We start from the raw sequence: 17,868 nt of genomic DNA, 5'->3' as shown, positions 1-17,868 counted from the left end.
CACTGACAGCACAATCATCAGGGGCTTCTGAACCACAGCACTTCCCCAGCACAGAGAATTCTGACTTACCCTTTGCACTGAGGAATGGAGCAGCACAGACAGCTCAAAAATAAAGAATGGCAAACTCCCCCTGCCAGCAACACTTCCCCCCAGCAGCAGCTCCAACATTTGCTCACCTCTGCTGAAAACAGCCCCTTTCTCCCTGGGAAGTAATGGTCCAGAGGTACAGCTGTGTCTGGTTTTCCTTTTAAAACCAGGCACTCTGCCCCAGGCTGGCCAAAGCCTGGTTTGAGCAGACAGTTAGACTTGATGGCCTCCCAAAGTTCCCTACACCCCCAATTTCTGGGGTACCAATCCCTGCGGTTCTGAGCAGGGTGTTGAAAGGCAGGGGTTACGTCAACATTTTTGGAGTGCTGAAGTCATGGCAAGGGAAGGGACAAGGTGTGTGCAGCCTGAAGGCATCTCTTCAGAATGGCAACCCTTTGGTGGGCTCACAGCTTCTTAGACAAAGAAAGGCCACCAGCAAACCCCTTTCCAAGGTGCCTAACAGTCCAGAGGCTAACAGTGTTAAAACGTGGTAAGAGAGGAAACTTTGGCACCACTGACTCAGAAGCCACAATTACTTTTTATACAACCATGAGACACAAAATGAAACTAAGGGCTTTCTACACCTAAGTTCATCCTCCTCCCTAACAACCTACTTGCTCCCCACCAAATAAGCTTTTCTTAGTAAAGGCAGGAAGCTCCTTTGATTGTACAGAATCAATACAACTCCTTGCTGATCAATACTTCCAGGTTCTCTCTACCGCTCTGGTGAGATGGCTGTGGGAGAAGTGCTGCAGCTGAAGAGATAGAATTCTCTGCAGAAGCACAAATAGGAACCTGCTGAATTTAAAAATAAAAGACACAGAATGAACTGGCTCCAGTGCCAGCTGAAGAATGTGGATTAGTTATGAAGCATGTAGCCACAAAACCAGACCACATCACCTTCAAGTTCTGCCAGCAAGGAACACAACGAACCTGTCATCAATGGGGAAGCCATGCAGCAAAGTATCTCCTGTTTTCCTAGAGCTTTAATCCATAGCCCATTGAATTGGAAGACAGAAACTCACTACCATGAAATAAAAGAGATCAAGTGAGATCTCATGATTGTGAGATCAAATTCCAGCTGCTGAAATGCTTGAAAAGTCATGCATGTGTTCGATGCCAGGGGTCTCAGACACCCCTCCACCGTTCCTCACCCCTGTTCTCCTGTTTTCCTCCTTCCAGAAGTAAAAGTGAGACAAAAAAGGAAAAGGAGATGCTCTACACACCTCATGGTGCTAATAAAAAGCAAATGACTCAAGTAAGAAAGGATGGCTTGGTTTACTAGGTACCTGGTGTGCCCTGTGCTCCCAGTAAAGCACTGGCCGTATCACAGCACAGAAGCCGTATGTATCATCTGACTGAGGTTATCAAATGCTCTGCTACAGACTGATAAACACAGGAACGCTCTTTACCTCTTCCCACAAAACCCTAATGCACACAGGACTAACTTGCAAACAATGTAATGTGTTTAAAAGAACTTTAGAAAGCACTTTGCTGCTTGGCAGTGGCCAATACATGCAGACACAGGCAGGCAGCATCCCCACTCAGGCACTAAAACTATCCCACGGCACCACTTCTGGAAGCTCCTGCAGCTCAAAGGCAGGTTTAACACCCGAGCTTGGGAACAGAAGTGTTTAGGGACAGCCTCACCTGTGGCTCTCTGCCGAACAATGTTTCTTGCTTTCTCAACTCCTGGAGCCCCAGAAGTTGTAGCACTTCTGAATCTCATCGGCTCCACAACTTCAGGGTGACTCTTCCAGCTCAACGAGAAAGACCTTCCCACTACAGCTGTCTTCTGAGGCTCCAAAATGCCACCTTAGAGAGAAAGAAAACAAAGTTCTCTAGCATTATATGCTCTGGCACCTATTTTTGCTATAGTATGAAGCACTTGGGCATGAGAAATATTAGTCTTTTCAACAACAGAGATGAACTTTTACTATTAATAAAAATCAATCAGTGTAAGGACACACGTCAATTGGAACATGACCTCACTGTAGCCAAAATGTGGTAATTATTGAAAATACATAGAAAAGAATTTTTATGTTGACGACTATGCCAGCCCACAGCACTACAGCCACGTTTCAACCAGCTATGCAGAACAGGCTGGTTTTAAGCACGTACTTAAAACTGTTAGTTATCTTCTGCTGACTGCAGTTACCTTTCCTCCCACCCTCAAGGATGAGAACACAGATATCCAAAGCACTCCACATTTGTTTAAACAGGTTCTGACATTAGGTTAAGCAGTATTTAATGTTAGATTAAGTTCATTTTTAACTTAAACTTCAACATTGAACTTATTAGATACAAAAAGCGCCGAAGCACAGACCTACCTTTTCCTCTCTGCTTTTTCTCTTTCTGCTCACTGAGCTTATCCAAGGGCAAGTTTGTCATTTCCACCCCATACACAGTTCTTGCCAGCACCGCTGTTAGAGAGTCCATGATGTTGGCCCACTCGTTTATGAGCTCCTCCCAGTCGGTGAGGGCAGACAGAACACTGAGCAGCTCGTCCCACAGCTCCCGAGAGATGTAAACACTCAGGTTGGCTCTGATCCACGCCACGATGAGGGTCTGAGAGACAAGGAACAAGTGACAGCTCCTGCATTTCTGTCAAGATGACTCCAGCATGTTAGCAGTGATTATCCATGATGCACTGATGTTATGCATAGGGATTTTTGTCAGAAAAACAACATTCCCAGGAATCAGTGGGCAAATAATTGTGGAGGTTTCTGACTAAGGAAATCTAAACATTCCGAAATTTATGTTTCAGGTGGTCTGCATGTTCTCCAGTAAGCTGAAAAAATACACTCTGTCTAACATTAACTGAATGAAGAACTGTCTCCTACACCTACAACACAACTGCAGCAATTGAGCTACACCTGTGACACTCACACCCGGATACTGTGGCAGAGCTTGTACAGTTTGAGATGTAAACAGGCGTTCACTGTGACTCCATTTGGGCTGGCCAGCTGAAGTTCCAGGCAAAATGTTACACCAGGCTTACACTGCAGAGATGCTCACTGAAGATAACCCACAGACACTGCATGCCTACCTCTTCTGCTAGGGTTTGCAACAGCGCTCTGACGAGCCGACCAAACCAACCCATCCCACTCTGTCAGGAACAGGTTACAAGAGTTACTGGGATTATTTCCTAGGAAGATTTTATCAGCTCTTACAAGTCGGTTTCACAGTACTGTGCAATAGTACTTAACTACAACTATGGGTAAACATAATGAAACTCAAACCAACCAACCAACCCAAACAAACCAACCCCAGCCACTCACTCTAAAAAGCAGTCCTGACATGCTCTGAGCAAACATATCCTTCATCTGGTTTTCCTTCGGCTTCTGCATCACAGCTTCTGTTATTCTAAGGAGTATCTGCAACATCTGTTCCCTGGTCCCAAAAAAAAAAAAAATTGTACTTTTTGTTCACATGTTCTATTAATTTACTTCTTGATTTTCATGTACCAAACCCCCTCTTAATTCTCCAGCAAACCTTACTTGCAATGTGAGCCACACTTCAGACTTCAGGGACTGCTGGCTAATCAACATTAGTTGGGTCTGGACTGTAAAAACTGATTTTTGAGAAGGTGAAGTCAGGAATGGAAACACCAGCCAGACCTTGAAGTCCAACAGGACCGTGATGTAGATTCAGCTGCAGCCTCACAAATCAGTTCAGAGGCAAGCCACCAGTGAAATTCACTAGGAAGGTCTACCTACTCTTTTCCCTACTCAATAGCTCCCCCCCAGAGTTTAAATACTGCTAATTCTCTCTTAAAATGAGGCAGACTATGTTAAGCTTACCACGTCTTTTTGTTCATGGAGAGCTCCATGATCATGCGCCGGAAGATGCTCAGAACTGCTTTGCAAGCGTCAATTTGCTCCTTGAGAAGCACAGGGACCTCAACGCAGGGTTCCAACAGGAAAACATTCGCAGAGTTTGTCAAGAACACCTTCAAGACAGACAGACACCTGCATCGGTTCACGTGGCAGCAGCAATAAAAGGTGTCAAGACTTACAATGAAACCCTTGTCCTCCTCCAGGGAAACCTCTCACCTTCCTTACAGCGAGCTTCAGGATTCACCTAGAGCTTTATTTTCCCAGCACAAAGCCAGGTGCCATGACAGACCCCACAAAGGTGTGCGTTACACAGCCGGGGCTTTCTGAGCAGCTCTGTTGCTTGGCCAGGCAGGAGTACCAGTGCTCCAGTGACTCATTTCCTGTCACCACATGGCTGAGCACCACCAATATTTCCAATAATTGAGGCTCAATGAAAGCAGATGCACAGTTCTGAGTAGTTCCCAGTACCCACAGTAGAAGGAAAAAGCAAAAATGGGCAATAAAAAAAAGCACCTCCTGCCTTAAAATACAGGTATCTGTCTCTAAGCATGGCCATGTGGGTCAATACACGTGTTTTTAAGTTAGAGATGAAGTACAAACCCTAACTTACAAAAACCAGCAACTGCTGGAAGATGTTTTCCTTAATCTCAGGGTAGTAATGTGTCATGTAAGTTACGTGATTAAGTTACAGTGTTGTAAGCCCTCTGTACACACCTGTAACGCAGCTTGAGCACCAGCCTTGACGTTTTTGTCCTCATCTTCCAGGATGCACCCCCTGCTTACAGCACTGGTGAAGGAGTAGGTTCTTCCCCAGCTGGAGGAGCGCTTATGGCCCGAGTGCTCAGAGGAGAGCTGGCGGAAAGAGGGTCCATTAGTGACAACGCAGAAGGTTATTCACACCCATGTAAAATGGCAAAAGCAAACAAAAGGGGAGCTGCTGTGTCCTGCACTCACTGCAGGGAGGGATTCATGCCCATCATTTCTTAATCTCTGACTAAACAGGCTGTACATGGAACGTAAAGGCTTGTACAAGTTTTAAGAGCTATGTTATTTAAAATATTTCACATCACATTTTGTCACTGCTGATGGTAATATTATTTTACTTTAAGCCTGGCAAAACTATAAATCCTCTACAAAAATATCTGTCACAGCCTTATAATTCTCACTATGCTTTTACAACTCACCACTCTCTCAGCACAACAAAACTTGCCCTTACACAGCTTTGCAGCATCAACAGTGTCCAAGCCAACTCTTACCGAGAGTTCAATACACGACCCCAAAAAGATGATGCACAGAATCTGTACCTGCATTTCAATTTCCTAGATTAAGGTGTCTGTATCCAAGTATTTCACACAGTCTACACAAATTTGTACATACTGTCAACTTTTGAGGTAACTACTGCTGAAAGGAACCAGCCCATCAGTGCAAGCAGTAGCACTGCAGAGCCTGCCAGCATTTCTTCCACCAAGTTTCTTCCTGTCATGTTCATGCAGGCAGGGAATGATCACCAAACTGCCTCTTTCAAAGCAGCTGCAAACCCTCCCCACACACCCTGGGTGTTACGGGACACTCAGCATCTATTTAAATGCTGAGTCCTTACAGAAAAGGATTTGTAACCTTCACTTTCCACGCAGCTTTTAAGCTGTTCCTCATTTACAAAGTGTCCCGGTTTCAGCTAGGATAGAGTTACTTTTCACAAGGAAACTGGGACACAGAGCGAGTTTAACACCACAGGTGTACACTGCAGGTGAACAGAAGAGAGTGACACTGATACCGTACATGTTTACCATCCGTCTCCACTGATGGATCCTCTAAGGTGACCACAGCATCCTGGCCGTCCTCACTTTTGTCTGGCTCCTCCATGAACACAGGCTTCTCCTGCAAGATCCACTTTCGATACACCTTAACCACCTTCCGCGTTGCAGATATGTCAGAGGGTGGCAATAAAAAAGCCTAAATGGAACAGGTGACCAAGTTTTACTCTAGACAGGACACAGATGTGCACGCAGATGTAACACACCCACCCACTGCCAGCCATAAATAGTACAGCTCAAAAAAGACAGGATACACTTATGGTTTTCTCTCTGTACTAGAAGGAAGGATGGTTAATCAACAACCTATGCTCACTATGCCATAACCTCTAATTCTAAATGACTTCCCTGTACTTCCAACTGCTGAAATGTTAGTTAGAGAAGCAGCAGCTCATTAGTGGGGCGGATGGGCACTACACAGAACGCTTTCAGAAAAGCTACCAAGTAGGGCAGAAAGGGAGGAAAAAGATGAGATTTCTGTGAGGGGGAGAGACACAGACAGGCCCCATGTACCGTTATGTTTCAATCACTGACTGTTGCTCATACTGCCTGCGGGCTGGGCTCACCTTCCCTGCCCTGAACACACAGCCACCCCCAGCACCCACAGCCACACTCATCCTGCCCACCCGGTGGCACCCATCCCTCTGACAAGCACTGCTACGCCCAGCTACTACACACTCCACACTGGTGCTCTCACAGCTGCTGGAGAGGAGCTTCTGCACATTCATGTGACCTGAAATTGCTGATTCAACCAACTTCTACCTTGGTACCAGACAAAAACTAACACAATCAAGACTCTCTGGTACATCCACATCTGTATTTATCCCAAGCAATTGAAACTATATCAAATTAATGAGAAATACCAATAGAAGCAATAAACAGACATTAAATATTGCCACTGATCACTGGGAACAAGAGCCTTCCTAATTCAAATATGACTTTGCAAGCTAATAGCTCTTTAAACACCTTTATTTGTTCTTGGTATTATGGTGTAATTTAAAGTGGCCCATTGAAATAAGACACATTGCCACCTGGCATCAGCAGCAAGCTTGAGTCATGACTTTGTTGTTAAAACTAGAACTGGGAAGAACTCCAAATTAAAAAGGTGCTGGTGGGATCAGCATCGAGCTTGGCCATTGGTCTTCACAGTGTTCCCTCTCAGGGGATGTCCTGTAGAACTACACAGTACCAACCCAACACACACACTTACTTGTCGAAACACCTCATTAACAAAGTTCACATATCCTCGGGTGGACAAGAGGATTCTCTGCACCATCTCGTAGACGGTGCGGTGCTGCTCCTCGATGCTGCAGAGGCTGGAGTTGCTGAGCCTTCTGTCAGACAAGGTGCTGCTGTTGGAATGGCTCCTCTCCTGCTCGCCTGTGTAAGGCATGCTGGTTTCCAGCTCGGTGTTTTTATCTTGGTTTACAACACCAACACTCTACACAGAAGAAAACACACACCTCGTTAAGCAGCTGAAACCATGTACACCAACACTCCGGAACACTCACGCAGAGCTCAGGACACCAGTGCCTTTTCACATAGCCCCCAGAACCCCAGCTGTCAGCAGTGCAATCTTCTGTCTCTACCTGCTCCACGAAGGAATCTGGTCTGACACCCTACATGATGGACACTCCACATGAGCCCCCCAGCCCAGAACAGCTGACTGGTCCATGCCCTAAGACAAGAGGGAAGGGGGCAGCGGCAGGCACGGCATGGCAAAGAGGAAATCCCAAGTGCCTTTGCTTTGGGCAGAGATGCATCATACCACTACACATGGCTCATACTCCTGACAGCTCTCTGTGTGGTTCTGCTCTGGCACCACACGTATTCTGCAACACCCCAAGCCACATCTGGTTAAATGAGCCAGCCAGAAGTCAGAGTCCTGCGAACTTCTGCAGTGAAGAACTGCAGGAACAGCTGACATGAACAGGCCATGTGTGCTGATCTGTTGAATCCACGTGTGACACTGCCCCATGACTCCAGAGAACGGAAGCTGACACCAATCCTAAATTTTTAACAGGAAACTGGAGAGTCTCCAAGAAGAAAAAACATCTATTTCTCTCAAATTCATTGTGAAGTCCCCCATCATAGAAAAGTCACAGCTAGCAGTTTGAAAGTGAAATGTTTTTCTAATACCTCATTGTAGACAGCTGCTATAACCAAAGGGAAAACAAACCAGCCCTTGATGTGCTGGGAAACGGTCCGTGGCACAACTAGGTCTGACAGTTTACAGGTTAAATTCCAAAAGTCTAACCATAACACTCATAAAGCTGCCACAGCAAAGAGTTATGAGGAAAAAAAAACATCCTAAGAAGTTACTGAAGGGTTTCCCTTAGAGATTACCCTCTCCTTCAAAGGAAAAAAACCCAAACAAACAATTAAGTACACCACTTAGGGGCAGCACTTCATTCTTGCTTCAGTTGCCAGGACATTGTGACCACTGCAAGGTTAGCATGTGTGTAAGAAGAGAGAGGTAAACTTGCAAGCACACCTGAATAATTTTGGGGATCATTTCTCCTCCGTTTTTCGTGCTCTGAACAGCAGTTAAGTATTTCTTTTCCAGAAAGAAGGTAACAAGCCACTTAATAAATACAACTCGAGCTGCCATATACGGGATTTTTGCGCTATAGACATTTTCGTTGTTCCGTGTTGCAGCAACATACACTGGCCTTGGCCTTATGTCAGGAATATCTGGTGAGATAGCAGAAGAGAAGACATAAAGAAAATATCTTTGTAAAAACCTGTGATTGCTCCCAGACTGGTTAAATGTACTGAACATGCTACTGCCACCATTTCCCCCATATGCAGTGACAAGACACAGTGACTGGCTTTGTTGCATTAACACTTACAGTTGTAACTTTGTTCCTCCTAAAGGAAAGGAAGAGCATAAAAGCAGAGATCCTTCCTGGAGGTTACCACTTGTATCATGCAAAACAAAGGAAAGCCAGAGAGAAGGGCAGCAAAAAGAAGGGCAAAATCCTAAACAAGGTACTACTACTACTCAAGGTAAGCTTAGCTTAGAGGTTCTGCAGAATTTAACTGCATACAGTGAGAAAGATGGCAGCTCTGGAACGCTCAATAGTGCACAGGCTAAGAGGAAAAAGGTTACTTGGCGCAGCAGAAAGAAGTTGACTCGGGTGCAAAGAGCACTGCACGAGCTGAAATAAAAGAGAACACGTGAGGAGAAGTGGAAGATTGCTCATGGGGGACAGGTTGAGCCATAACTCATTCAAAGGGAAAAATCACTGTGCACTGCTGAAAACCATGGAAGGCAGTGAAGCAGCACTGCGGCCATTTTAGACACTAAATCACCAAGGAGAGGAGTTAGAAATCAGAGGAGGGAGGGGAAGGATGGTGATGAAGAGGCTGCAGTACATCAGCTGAGTACTAACACTGCTGCTCCTATTGACTCTAATGCACAATTCAGTAAAAAATTAGGAAAAACTGTAATCTATGCCTGTGTTTCCTTTCACTTGGCCCTTCCTGCTCACTTTCTCCTTAAGGAAGCAAGAAGTGAAGAGTAACTAAGTTAGCTACTCCCTCCCACTTGGGCAGTTTGCTGATTCTTTAACCAAAAAGGTCAGTGATCAGGTGCCATCTTCATTACACATCACAGTCACAGAACCCTTGCTCCCTCGATCTAAGTGCCATGCTAGTGGAAAGGCCCTCAGGAGAGGAGAATCAGGCCAGCCACAGGCAGGAAGGAGAAACTGCAGCATCCTGGATGGCCTCAGGAAATCAAAAGCGGTGCCAGGAAAGATCAAAATGTGAGACCAGGGAGGACAAATCCTCATTCAACAGGGCTGTGGAAACATGCCAGCAGGGAACAGAGATGCTCCTGAGAACAGTCACCGTTATTTTTTCTCCCACTGCAAAGACAAAACTCACTACTTACCAAGAACGGGTTTGTAGAGGTTGGTTAGCTTTGTGAAAGATGGAAACAAGTGAGGAAGGTAGTATTTTCGAAACAAGGTAAAGAGAAACTTAAACCCAGTGTCTTGGTTCTCCTTATTCCTCCACTCCAAGCTTGCAGCCTTTGTCACGGGGTTAAAGAGAAACAAATCAAAAGCCCTAAGTTAATGCACTGCACCGATAATCGTTCTGCATTAATACAAAGGAACAATTACACCCCAGCAAGATATATTAAACATTACACTGTCCCAAAAAGCATCACAACTTCTACTCATTACTTATACCTACCTGGGTTTTCATCTCTTACATCACCCCTCTCTTTCTGAGGCTCAAGTGGGCACAAATTATTTGATTCTCTTTTCTCTTTTTTAATCCCAAATTCTTTAATGTTCGTTCTCGTTACAGTTTCTTCCTTATTTAAAGTTTGTCTACTTTGTACTTTTTAAATGTATACATAATCTTATTTCTGGTATAGATTAACCTGACTTAATTACGATTTCTGCTGTGCGTGTTACTTGCACCCTTAAAAAAGCCACCTCAGCAGCTCTTTCTGCATCTCTTTCTCTGGTGGTCCTTTACACACCTTCTCAGCTGTGTGTGTGCCCAAAACTGCATCTTTACCCCACACATCAGTTTTCCAAAGGCAGCCTCAAGCACATAAAATAGCCAAGTTATCCTGCAAGTTTTGATAACATTCATTAATTCTTATGACGTGTGAAAAACTTCTTAGTTCCACCGAAAATGGCACAAGGGAAGCCCTGTGGATGATTTCCCATTTCAAAACAAGAGCGAGAAAGCACCAAAGACAGCTTCTTCCAGGAGAGAGGCAAAGTCAGCTCCACCCTGCACAGCGTGGACTTCATTTTCTCCCACAAGTACCTCCTCCCTCCAAACACAGTTAAACACATGTATCCTCATACCTGGATTACCATGTATTTCAACAGTAGCTGAAGAAAATAGCAGGTTTGGTCTTCAGCAATTTTCTCTCCAGAGACAGCTGGCAAGAGCGGGGTTATTTCTTCTGGAAAGATCTTAGCTGAAATAAGGAGAAAATGTTTTAAACACACAAAAAACCTGAAAACAGGTACGTAACAGATATCACCTGTAAAAGGTTAATCTGAGAACGGCCACGAAGGCGCTGCCAAGTTGTGCAAAGCCCAAGTGCAGTACCTGCCCCTACGGCACAGGAGGGCGGGTGGCACCCACCTCTGACCGCTCAGCCAGGCTAACACAAGCACCCACTGCACACTGACCTCCACACCGCCTCACTCTGCGGCACCACACTCAGGCAGCTGCACCTCAATGGAAACATCCCCAAACCTACACTCAGGCAGCTGCATCTCAATGGAAACATCCCCAAACCTACAGCCCCAGCTGTTCTGGACTCAGAACAGCGAGACCAGAGGGCTGCACAGCTGCAGCACACAGGAGCTGGGCAGGTTCAGTGCATCCTTGAAGTACAGACAGCATCACCCACGTGCTGTCCTCCCCGTGAGGAGCTCTACAGCTCCAAAACAACCTGGGTGGAAAGGGGAGACAATACACCCATCACGTGTTGCTTTACTCACCGTCTGGCGCGGTAGGAGGACTAATGAGGTTATCTAGTGTGCAGGGGCCTCGTGAGGACATAACGGGAGGAAAGCCAGGCACAAGGCATGCAAATATTGATATCTGCTCTTCCTCAGAGTTATTCTGAAGCGCTTGAAGCCAGAGGAGGAACAGGCGGATTCCTTCACATCTTATCTACAAGGGGATGATTGTGTAGAAAGATATTAAAACACACTTGTAAGTACAGTAACACAGCTAAATAGCTATGAAAACACAGGACATGTACTTCCACCCCAGCTACATGCCAGTGAGACTCCATCACACCACGGGTAATCCCACTCTTAATTTAATTGTGAGCAGAGAAGGGTGGGAGCAAGCTGGCCCCAAGGCGGTGGCACGCCAAGGAGACAGCACCACCACTCCAACATCAATCAGAGGCACAAAAGCTCTAGTTCAGGGGAGAAATGCATCTTGGCTAGTCTCAAGGCTCAGTCTTAAAAGGGGCTCTGGAAGGACAACAGCAAGTGTAACACACACTGCCCTACTCAGTCCGAAATCTTGGCCCCAGAGAGGTCAAAGCAAGCTATTGTCCACAGCATCACCAGGATCAGAAGAGCCTTGGGAACACTGAGATGCAACAAAACCACCCAAGATTGGGCATTCAGTAAGTGTACTGAATCTGTTTACTTGTTTTTATTAACAAGATATAAGTTTAATTTTAGTGATCTATTTCGAAAAAGAAAAATGGATTTTAAACTCCTGAGCAAGCAAGAAACCAGTACATAAAATTACAAAGTCTGAAAACCACTGATACTGGAAAACTGAAAAGTGCTTTGCTTCGTAAGAACTGAAAAGAAATACAAATACACCAAAGAGAAATACCTTGAGAGAATTTCCAGTGTGCAAAAGTTTCTTCAGGATCGACCCTGGATTAGAAAAATTCAATTGGCATGTATCAGATATGAAGATGGGCCCTCTCCACCAGAATGCTTCTTTAAAATGCTACCCAAAGGGTGAGTTTAATGCCATTTCCTAACTGGTGAATGGGTTTTAAGATAAGGAAAACTATGGGGGAAAAAAACCCAAAGTAAATCTAGTTACAATCATCAACCCCATCAGTGCTATATGATTAAATATAACATACCTTTACAGGGAAGTACTTTGGTTGCAATCAGATGACAACTTCTCAAACTAATTTCATTAAAGAGCTCTAGGGGAAATTTTGAGTGTCTAGGTTTGGAGAAATCAAGGAGTCCAACTGAGAGGTTTCATGCATTCCACTGCACTAGCACTGACAACCACGGTAGGAAAAAGATGCCAGCAATTGGTGCTGCACTCAGGTCTACTGAAGGCAGCTATGAGCTCTGCAAACGATTTTGATTCTGGATTTAGGAATACCAGGGTAACTGCCCTTAGCTTCATATGCCCGACCCACAAGTCGGAGGGAGATTACACATCAAATAGCTTCAGGGAGGAAATGGTTCTCATCGAATTCTGAGAACGAGGTAGCACTCAGCTGCTCTTTCTCCTGGATTTGCGAATTATGTAGGTTCCTTAGAGGCAATCCTTCCCTCAAGATCTCGCCATTTCACAGCACTAAAGGGAAGTTATTAACATACAGAGCAAGTACATATTAATGCACCAGAACATCAAGCGAGGAGCAAATCACAAGGTACAGATGTAAATAATTGCACCACCAAATTCTGTAGCTCATTCCTGGATGCAGCTAAAAATTACCCAAATAGGACTACCCAAGAGCAGCATAAAGATCGTATTAGCTATAAAACAACTGACTAAAGCCAATTTGTTCTGGACTAATTCGGATGAAATGGTAGCAAAGTGGTCAAGCAGATGTCTCCTTTTATGTTCATCAGTGCTAACTGGCAATGCGGCAGCAGCCCTTCCCTTGACCTTTAACTTCCACTCATTATTTCTTCTGCAACAGCAAGTCCATTGTTCTGATGGAAAACACGGCAGCTGATGAAATAGTGCTGGAAACCAAACCAAACACCAACAAAAAAACTACTGCCGGGTGGAAACGCAGCCCCCCCGCCGCAGCGTGAGGTTTACTTTAACAAACAGCAAGCCAAGCCACTGTGACCGCCTTGGGAGTGTTCAGGAGACAAGTCTTCCAGGCAGGGATGGGGAAACTGCCAAGTTAACCTGCCTCCTTGGGTTCCAAGGTGTTCGGACAAGAGTAAATGTATTCCACCGGTCAGCATCTCTGCACCCATCTGACTCTAGCTTTATTCAACCTGGTCAGACTGGGAAAGGAACAAATATGTTTTGCTTTCTGGCTCCTGTGCATGGTCACTAGGTCAGAACTTTCCCTCTATAAGCACTAGAGGCCACAGGGAATATTCTAAGGGCCGTGACACTTTTTCCCCCACTAATGCAGCAACATTATTTTGGCTCTTTACATGTGTGTTGCACCGCCCAGCCCTCAGTCCTGTGCTTAGGAGGCCTGTTTTTGCAGAACACCTGCCCCACAGAGCATGCAGAACGGACCAGAGACTAAGAAATAGCACTGAGCAAAGCTCTACTGACACCGGGAGTTCTCTCTGCCAGACAACTCCTATTCCTTCCCTTGGTCCAGAAGCTGGGAAATGCCATAGGAAGAGCAGCTAGCCTCTCGGTCAGCCCAAGTCAGTGGCATCCATAGGTATCCCATGTCTGTCACAGCCCGTGCATCCAGACGTGATGCTTGGCTAATGCCCCATCACGTGAGGAGCGGGGAAGCCAGCTGAGGCCCGGCGTGCGGCAGTACTGCCTGTTCTAAACTCCACTCCCAAAGGGCTGCACAATGGTGGCTGGCTCATTAGAGGAAAAACAGATCCAAAACTGCTACTGAGAAGTTTCTCAGTTTGTCCTTCATCTCTCACCTTCACTAACTCAGCTCTAAACCAGAAACTCCTCGTTCAGTTCCCACAAACAGCGTGACAAGAGGGCTCTTCACCAACACTAACGAACTGCACAGCAAACACAGGGACATTGGGGAAGAAATTCGTGCCTGTTCACTGTGCAGCCCCATGGGTTGCACCCCGTTCAGCACAGCCTGGGCTCGACTGCCAACCAGCACCTACTCACAGCATCGAGCAGAGGCAACAGATTTCTGGGGGGAAGCAAGGGTCGAGTCCAGCACCAGCAGGCTGTGAGCAGTATTTGGCACTACCAATGAGTGCAAGCACCTCAGGTGTGGTTACCTGCACAAGGCTACTGTAATGTGAATCTGCAAGTCACGCACAGATTCCACACCCCTCCTCACTCTTAGTTTTGGGGTGTGTGTGAATGCAAGGGGAGAACTAATGTGGAGGAGGGGTGCTGGCGCATTACCCCCATCACCTCGAGAGCTTCCAGCACAGGAAGGAGAAGAGAGGAAAACAACACAGGTAAATCCGAGAACATAAAAACATAGAGAGCATTTGTGCAAAGTACAAATGAAGCAGGCAACCAAACCCACCCAAACCCAGGAGCACCCAGAGCTGTGACAGCAGGCAGAAAGGCTTTCCCAGCTGCAAGCTTCATGTGTAAGTGCTGTTTGCGTACAGGCCACACTAAGGGGCTCACAGGACTTGCAGAGCCAGGGTAGAGACCACAGAAAACATTGATTTTATTTGTACCAGAACATTTTTAAACCGTTCCTTCTTACCTATACTGCGAAAATGCCATCGATAATAAATCCTCTCGGGTAGTAGCTGCAATATTTTCTGCAGGAAACAAAACTAAACAGTCAGATTTTCCATAATAAACCAGCTCATTCAGAAGATACAGAGAAACTAATACACAAGACAAATGAAATGGTAATATATACATAGAGAACACAATAGAAAGCAAATACCTATCATGGTAAGGACTCCTGCCCACTCCATTACTCGCTTGTTATGGAGAAAGATACGTGGAATGGTCCTGAATAAATACCACGCCACTGCCACGAGCTGCTTTCCCTTCCCCACTGCCTTGCAAAAGCCTAATATTCCAGAAAATAAACTGATTTCTAATGAAGCAGCGGCAGAGCCCCAGGAAGCCCACTTCGGGTTACATTTCTCTGAAGTGCCTGGTAATGACTACCGCTAGATTGATACAGTCCAGATTTGGAGCTGCTGGGGCTTAGGTCTGTCTTTTCATCAACTAATGGGGTCTGATCTCCCAGCTAAGGCAGAGGTGAGCAGCGGTGGGGGCGGTTATTTGCACTGTGAGGCGATTTACCTGTGCTTGCAGCCGGCGAGCAAAGCCGAGCCAAATCACACAAAGCCAGGCTAGACTCATTTAGCTCGCAGCACACGCCGCTAATAAAGCACTTGTGTGGAGCGGTACGAGGCAGCCGGCCTCCGCAGTGCTGTACTGAGCTGAGCACATGCAGATCAAACAAAGAGAGAGGCTGCGGTTGAACCCACTCCCCCTCGGCTTCGTTACGCTACAGGGCGTATAGAGAGTGGGTGCTTAAGTGCTCTCCTGAACAGAGTCTTACAATCTGAGTTGCCACAAGCCGTTGGGGCTATCAAACGTTGTTCTTTGTCAGCTTACTGGAAGGTAATGCTGTTAAATAATCTGGATAAAACAACCAGGGGTCTTACTTGCATAAATACGGCTTTTAAAAGGACTTTAAGTTAATGGGCACCAAGACATCTATTTTTTTCCTCTTTTCCAAAGTACCAACAGTACAGCCACACACAGATGTATCCATAGCACATGACAGCTAAATTCCTGCTGCTCAGCCTCTCAAAAACGTGAGGGGACAAACCAGATTCACGTGGATTTCACAGAAAAACCTGTCTGGATCTTCCAACTTCCCAGGCATTGAAAGACGAAACTAAGGTCTATTTAAATAGGAAGCCAGCATTCAACATCTACTCTTGGAGATCAAATTAAATTCAGCAGTTACAAATTATTAACAGAGTTCCTTGCGATTATCAGACACAATCACTGGGACAAACTTCTGCACGACAAAGCACCGTGAACTGCTCAGTAGTAATACTCCATGCAGGATGCAAAATGGATGGTGTGTCATTTAAGCAACGGTGACCCATTTGTTGGTCTGTGGCACATAAAAGCTCACAAGAGGGAATGAAGCATCACAGCCCAGAAAGCAAGAACTGGCGTTTTAGGCAATCCTTCAGAGACGGCCAACACATGAATCATTATTGCTGTCAGAACAGGATATGCTCGAGAGATGGAACAACACAGACTTTTTGTATATTTCTGATGACAAAATGCTGGAGAAGTTATACACAACACTGAAAAGAGAGTCTTTTTGGCAATGGAACATTCCTTTCCCCATGGCAGAAGATGGAAGTCATGGCAAGTTCACAGACTTGGGGAACTAGACCTCGGGTCACACAGAGACAGGTCTTCCTTCACATCTTTACCACAGCGCACGCTCCCCAAAGACGATTTGGCATTTCCATGTGGTTACCCAAAACAAGAATACAAGTGGGGCACACTCCTTTGATGTTCTCAATGTATTTTGCTTCAGCGTTACTCCCTCCCTGGCACCCCGTGGCAGCAGGGACCAAAGGGGTGGGGGGCCGGTGGCCAGAGGTCTAGCTCCCCATCCATGGGCAGGAGGAACGCGCTTGGGATGAAGGATCCACTGGCTAAAAATGAGGCCGTGATTCACGCTTGGGCTTTACCTGTTAGTTAAGGACCACGTTTCTGCCACTCAGATTGCGGGATCCACAGACAAAGAATTATCATTATCCATCTCAGTATGAAAACACTAACAGCCCACCACCTCTCAAGGCTACTTCTGACATCAGTCTTTGCTCCACTTGGCAGGAAGGAGCTTCTAACCAAAATCCCGACTGCTTCAGGCACTGCCGGGGTGGTAGCACTGCGTGCAGGGCTCAGGCATCACCCAGGCTGACGTGAGACCCACCACGTCCAATGTGTGAGGAAAGAAGGGCTCCATTAAACAAAGCCCTAAGACAACCAGCAACAAAAACCTGCCTGGATTCAAGTATCTGAACACACTACAGGGAGGAACCTTCAGGTTTATTATGGAAAGCCAGAAGAAACCAGGTGTATCTTGCCTCCAGTGCCTAAGTCGTCATAGTGAGCACAGTAGCCCACTAGAACAACGCCAATTTCTTTTTACAGGCCATGCTAACAGGATACCCTGGCTTGTCTTTGGATGTAAAGTCTCTCTCCTTCGCCTCAGAACAGTAAACCTTTGAGGACCAATTGTCTTAAACTTAAAAGGAAGATAAGTCAACAGCACTTCTGCATCGGGTCGGTTCGTTAGAAAGCTGTTAAACCCTGGTAATGCTGCGAGTGGAAGCGTACACCTCCACACACTTCAGAAGCTGCAGCAGCATCCTCTGTGGCAAAACAAAAGTGAAGTTAGGAGACCCACCTGGCTACACGTGTGAGGTGTACTGAGCCACCAGGCCTGGCACACTCCGTGCTCTGAATGGAAGCCCGTGAAAGCGACCTGATGGCATAGAAGTAAGTTCCCCCTCACTGCCAAAGGAAACAACACCTATTTCCGAAGCGCATCAGCAATGGCCTGAGAGCAATTTCACAGCTCACGCCCCCCAGCTAACTCTAAACAAACAGCCCCCACTTATTAGCTGTTCCACAACACAGCAGTGGCATTGAAGGGCGCTGGGCTTCACTGCACCTTCCCTGCAAGATGCAGGGCACATTTAAGCCTTCCTTGGAAAGGCCAG

General features: G+C 46.1%; 1 protein-coding gene across 2 annotated transcripts in view; it reads right to left on the bottom strand.

The window, feature by feature from the left end:
• The window catches only part of RALGAPA2 (Ral GTPase activating protein catalytic subunit alpha 2), a gene marked incomplete at its 5' end in the record, with an annotated part of 103,929 nt that overhangs the window by 70,376 nt on the left and 15,685 nt on the right, over positions 1-17,868 (bottom strand). For both annotated transcript variants that reach the window (XM_084262504.1, XM_084262505.1), the window contains 13 exons: positions 1,738-1,902; positions 2,418-2,655; positions 3,369-3,480; positions 3,891-4,039; positions 4,641-4,778; positions 5,706-5,879; positions 6,948-7,178; positions 8,232-8,431; positions 9,636-9,774; positions 10,573-10,688; positions 11,221-11,395; positions 12,083-12,126; positions 14,850-14,907. In XM_084262504.1, the coding sequence (XP_084118630.1) occupies positions 1,738-1,902; positions 2,418-2,655; positions 3,369-3,480; positions 3,891-4,039; positions 4,641-4,778; positions 5,706-5,879; positions 6,948-7,178; positions 8,232-8,431; positions 9,636-9,774; positions 10,573-10,688; positions 11,221-11,395; positions 12,083-12,126; positions 14,850-14,907 (1,939 nt within the window). The remainder of the gene's footprint in view (positions 1-1,737; positions 1,903-2,417; positions 2,656-3,368; positions 3,481-3,890; positions 4,040-4,640; positions 4,779-5,705; positions 5,880-6,947; positions 7,179-8,231; positions 8,432-9,635; positions 9,775-10,572; positions 10,689-11,220; positions 11,396-12,082; positions 12,127-14,849; positions 14,908-17,868) is intronic.

This window comes from Gallinula chloropus (genome assembly GCF_964237585.1).
Source record: "Gallinula chloropus genome assembly, chromosome: 3".
Taxonomy (NCBI): domain Eukaryota; kingdom Metazoa; phylum Chordata; class Aves; order Gruiformes; family Rallidae; genus Gallinula; species Gallinula chloropus.
This window is presented reverse-complemented; position numbering and strand designations above follow the sequence as displayed.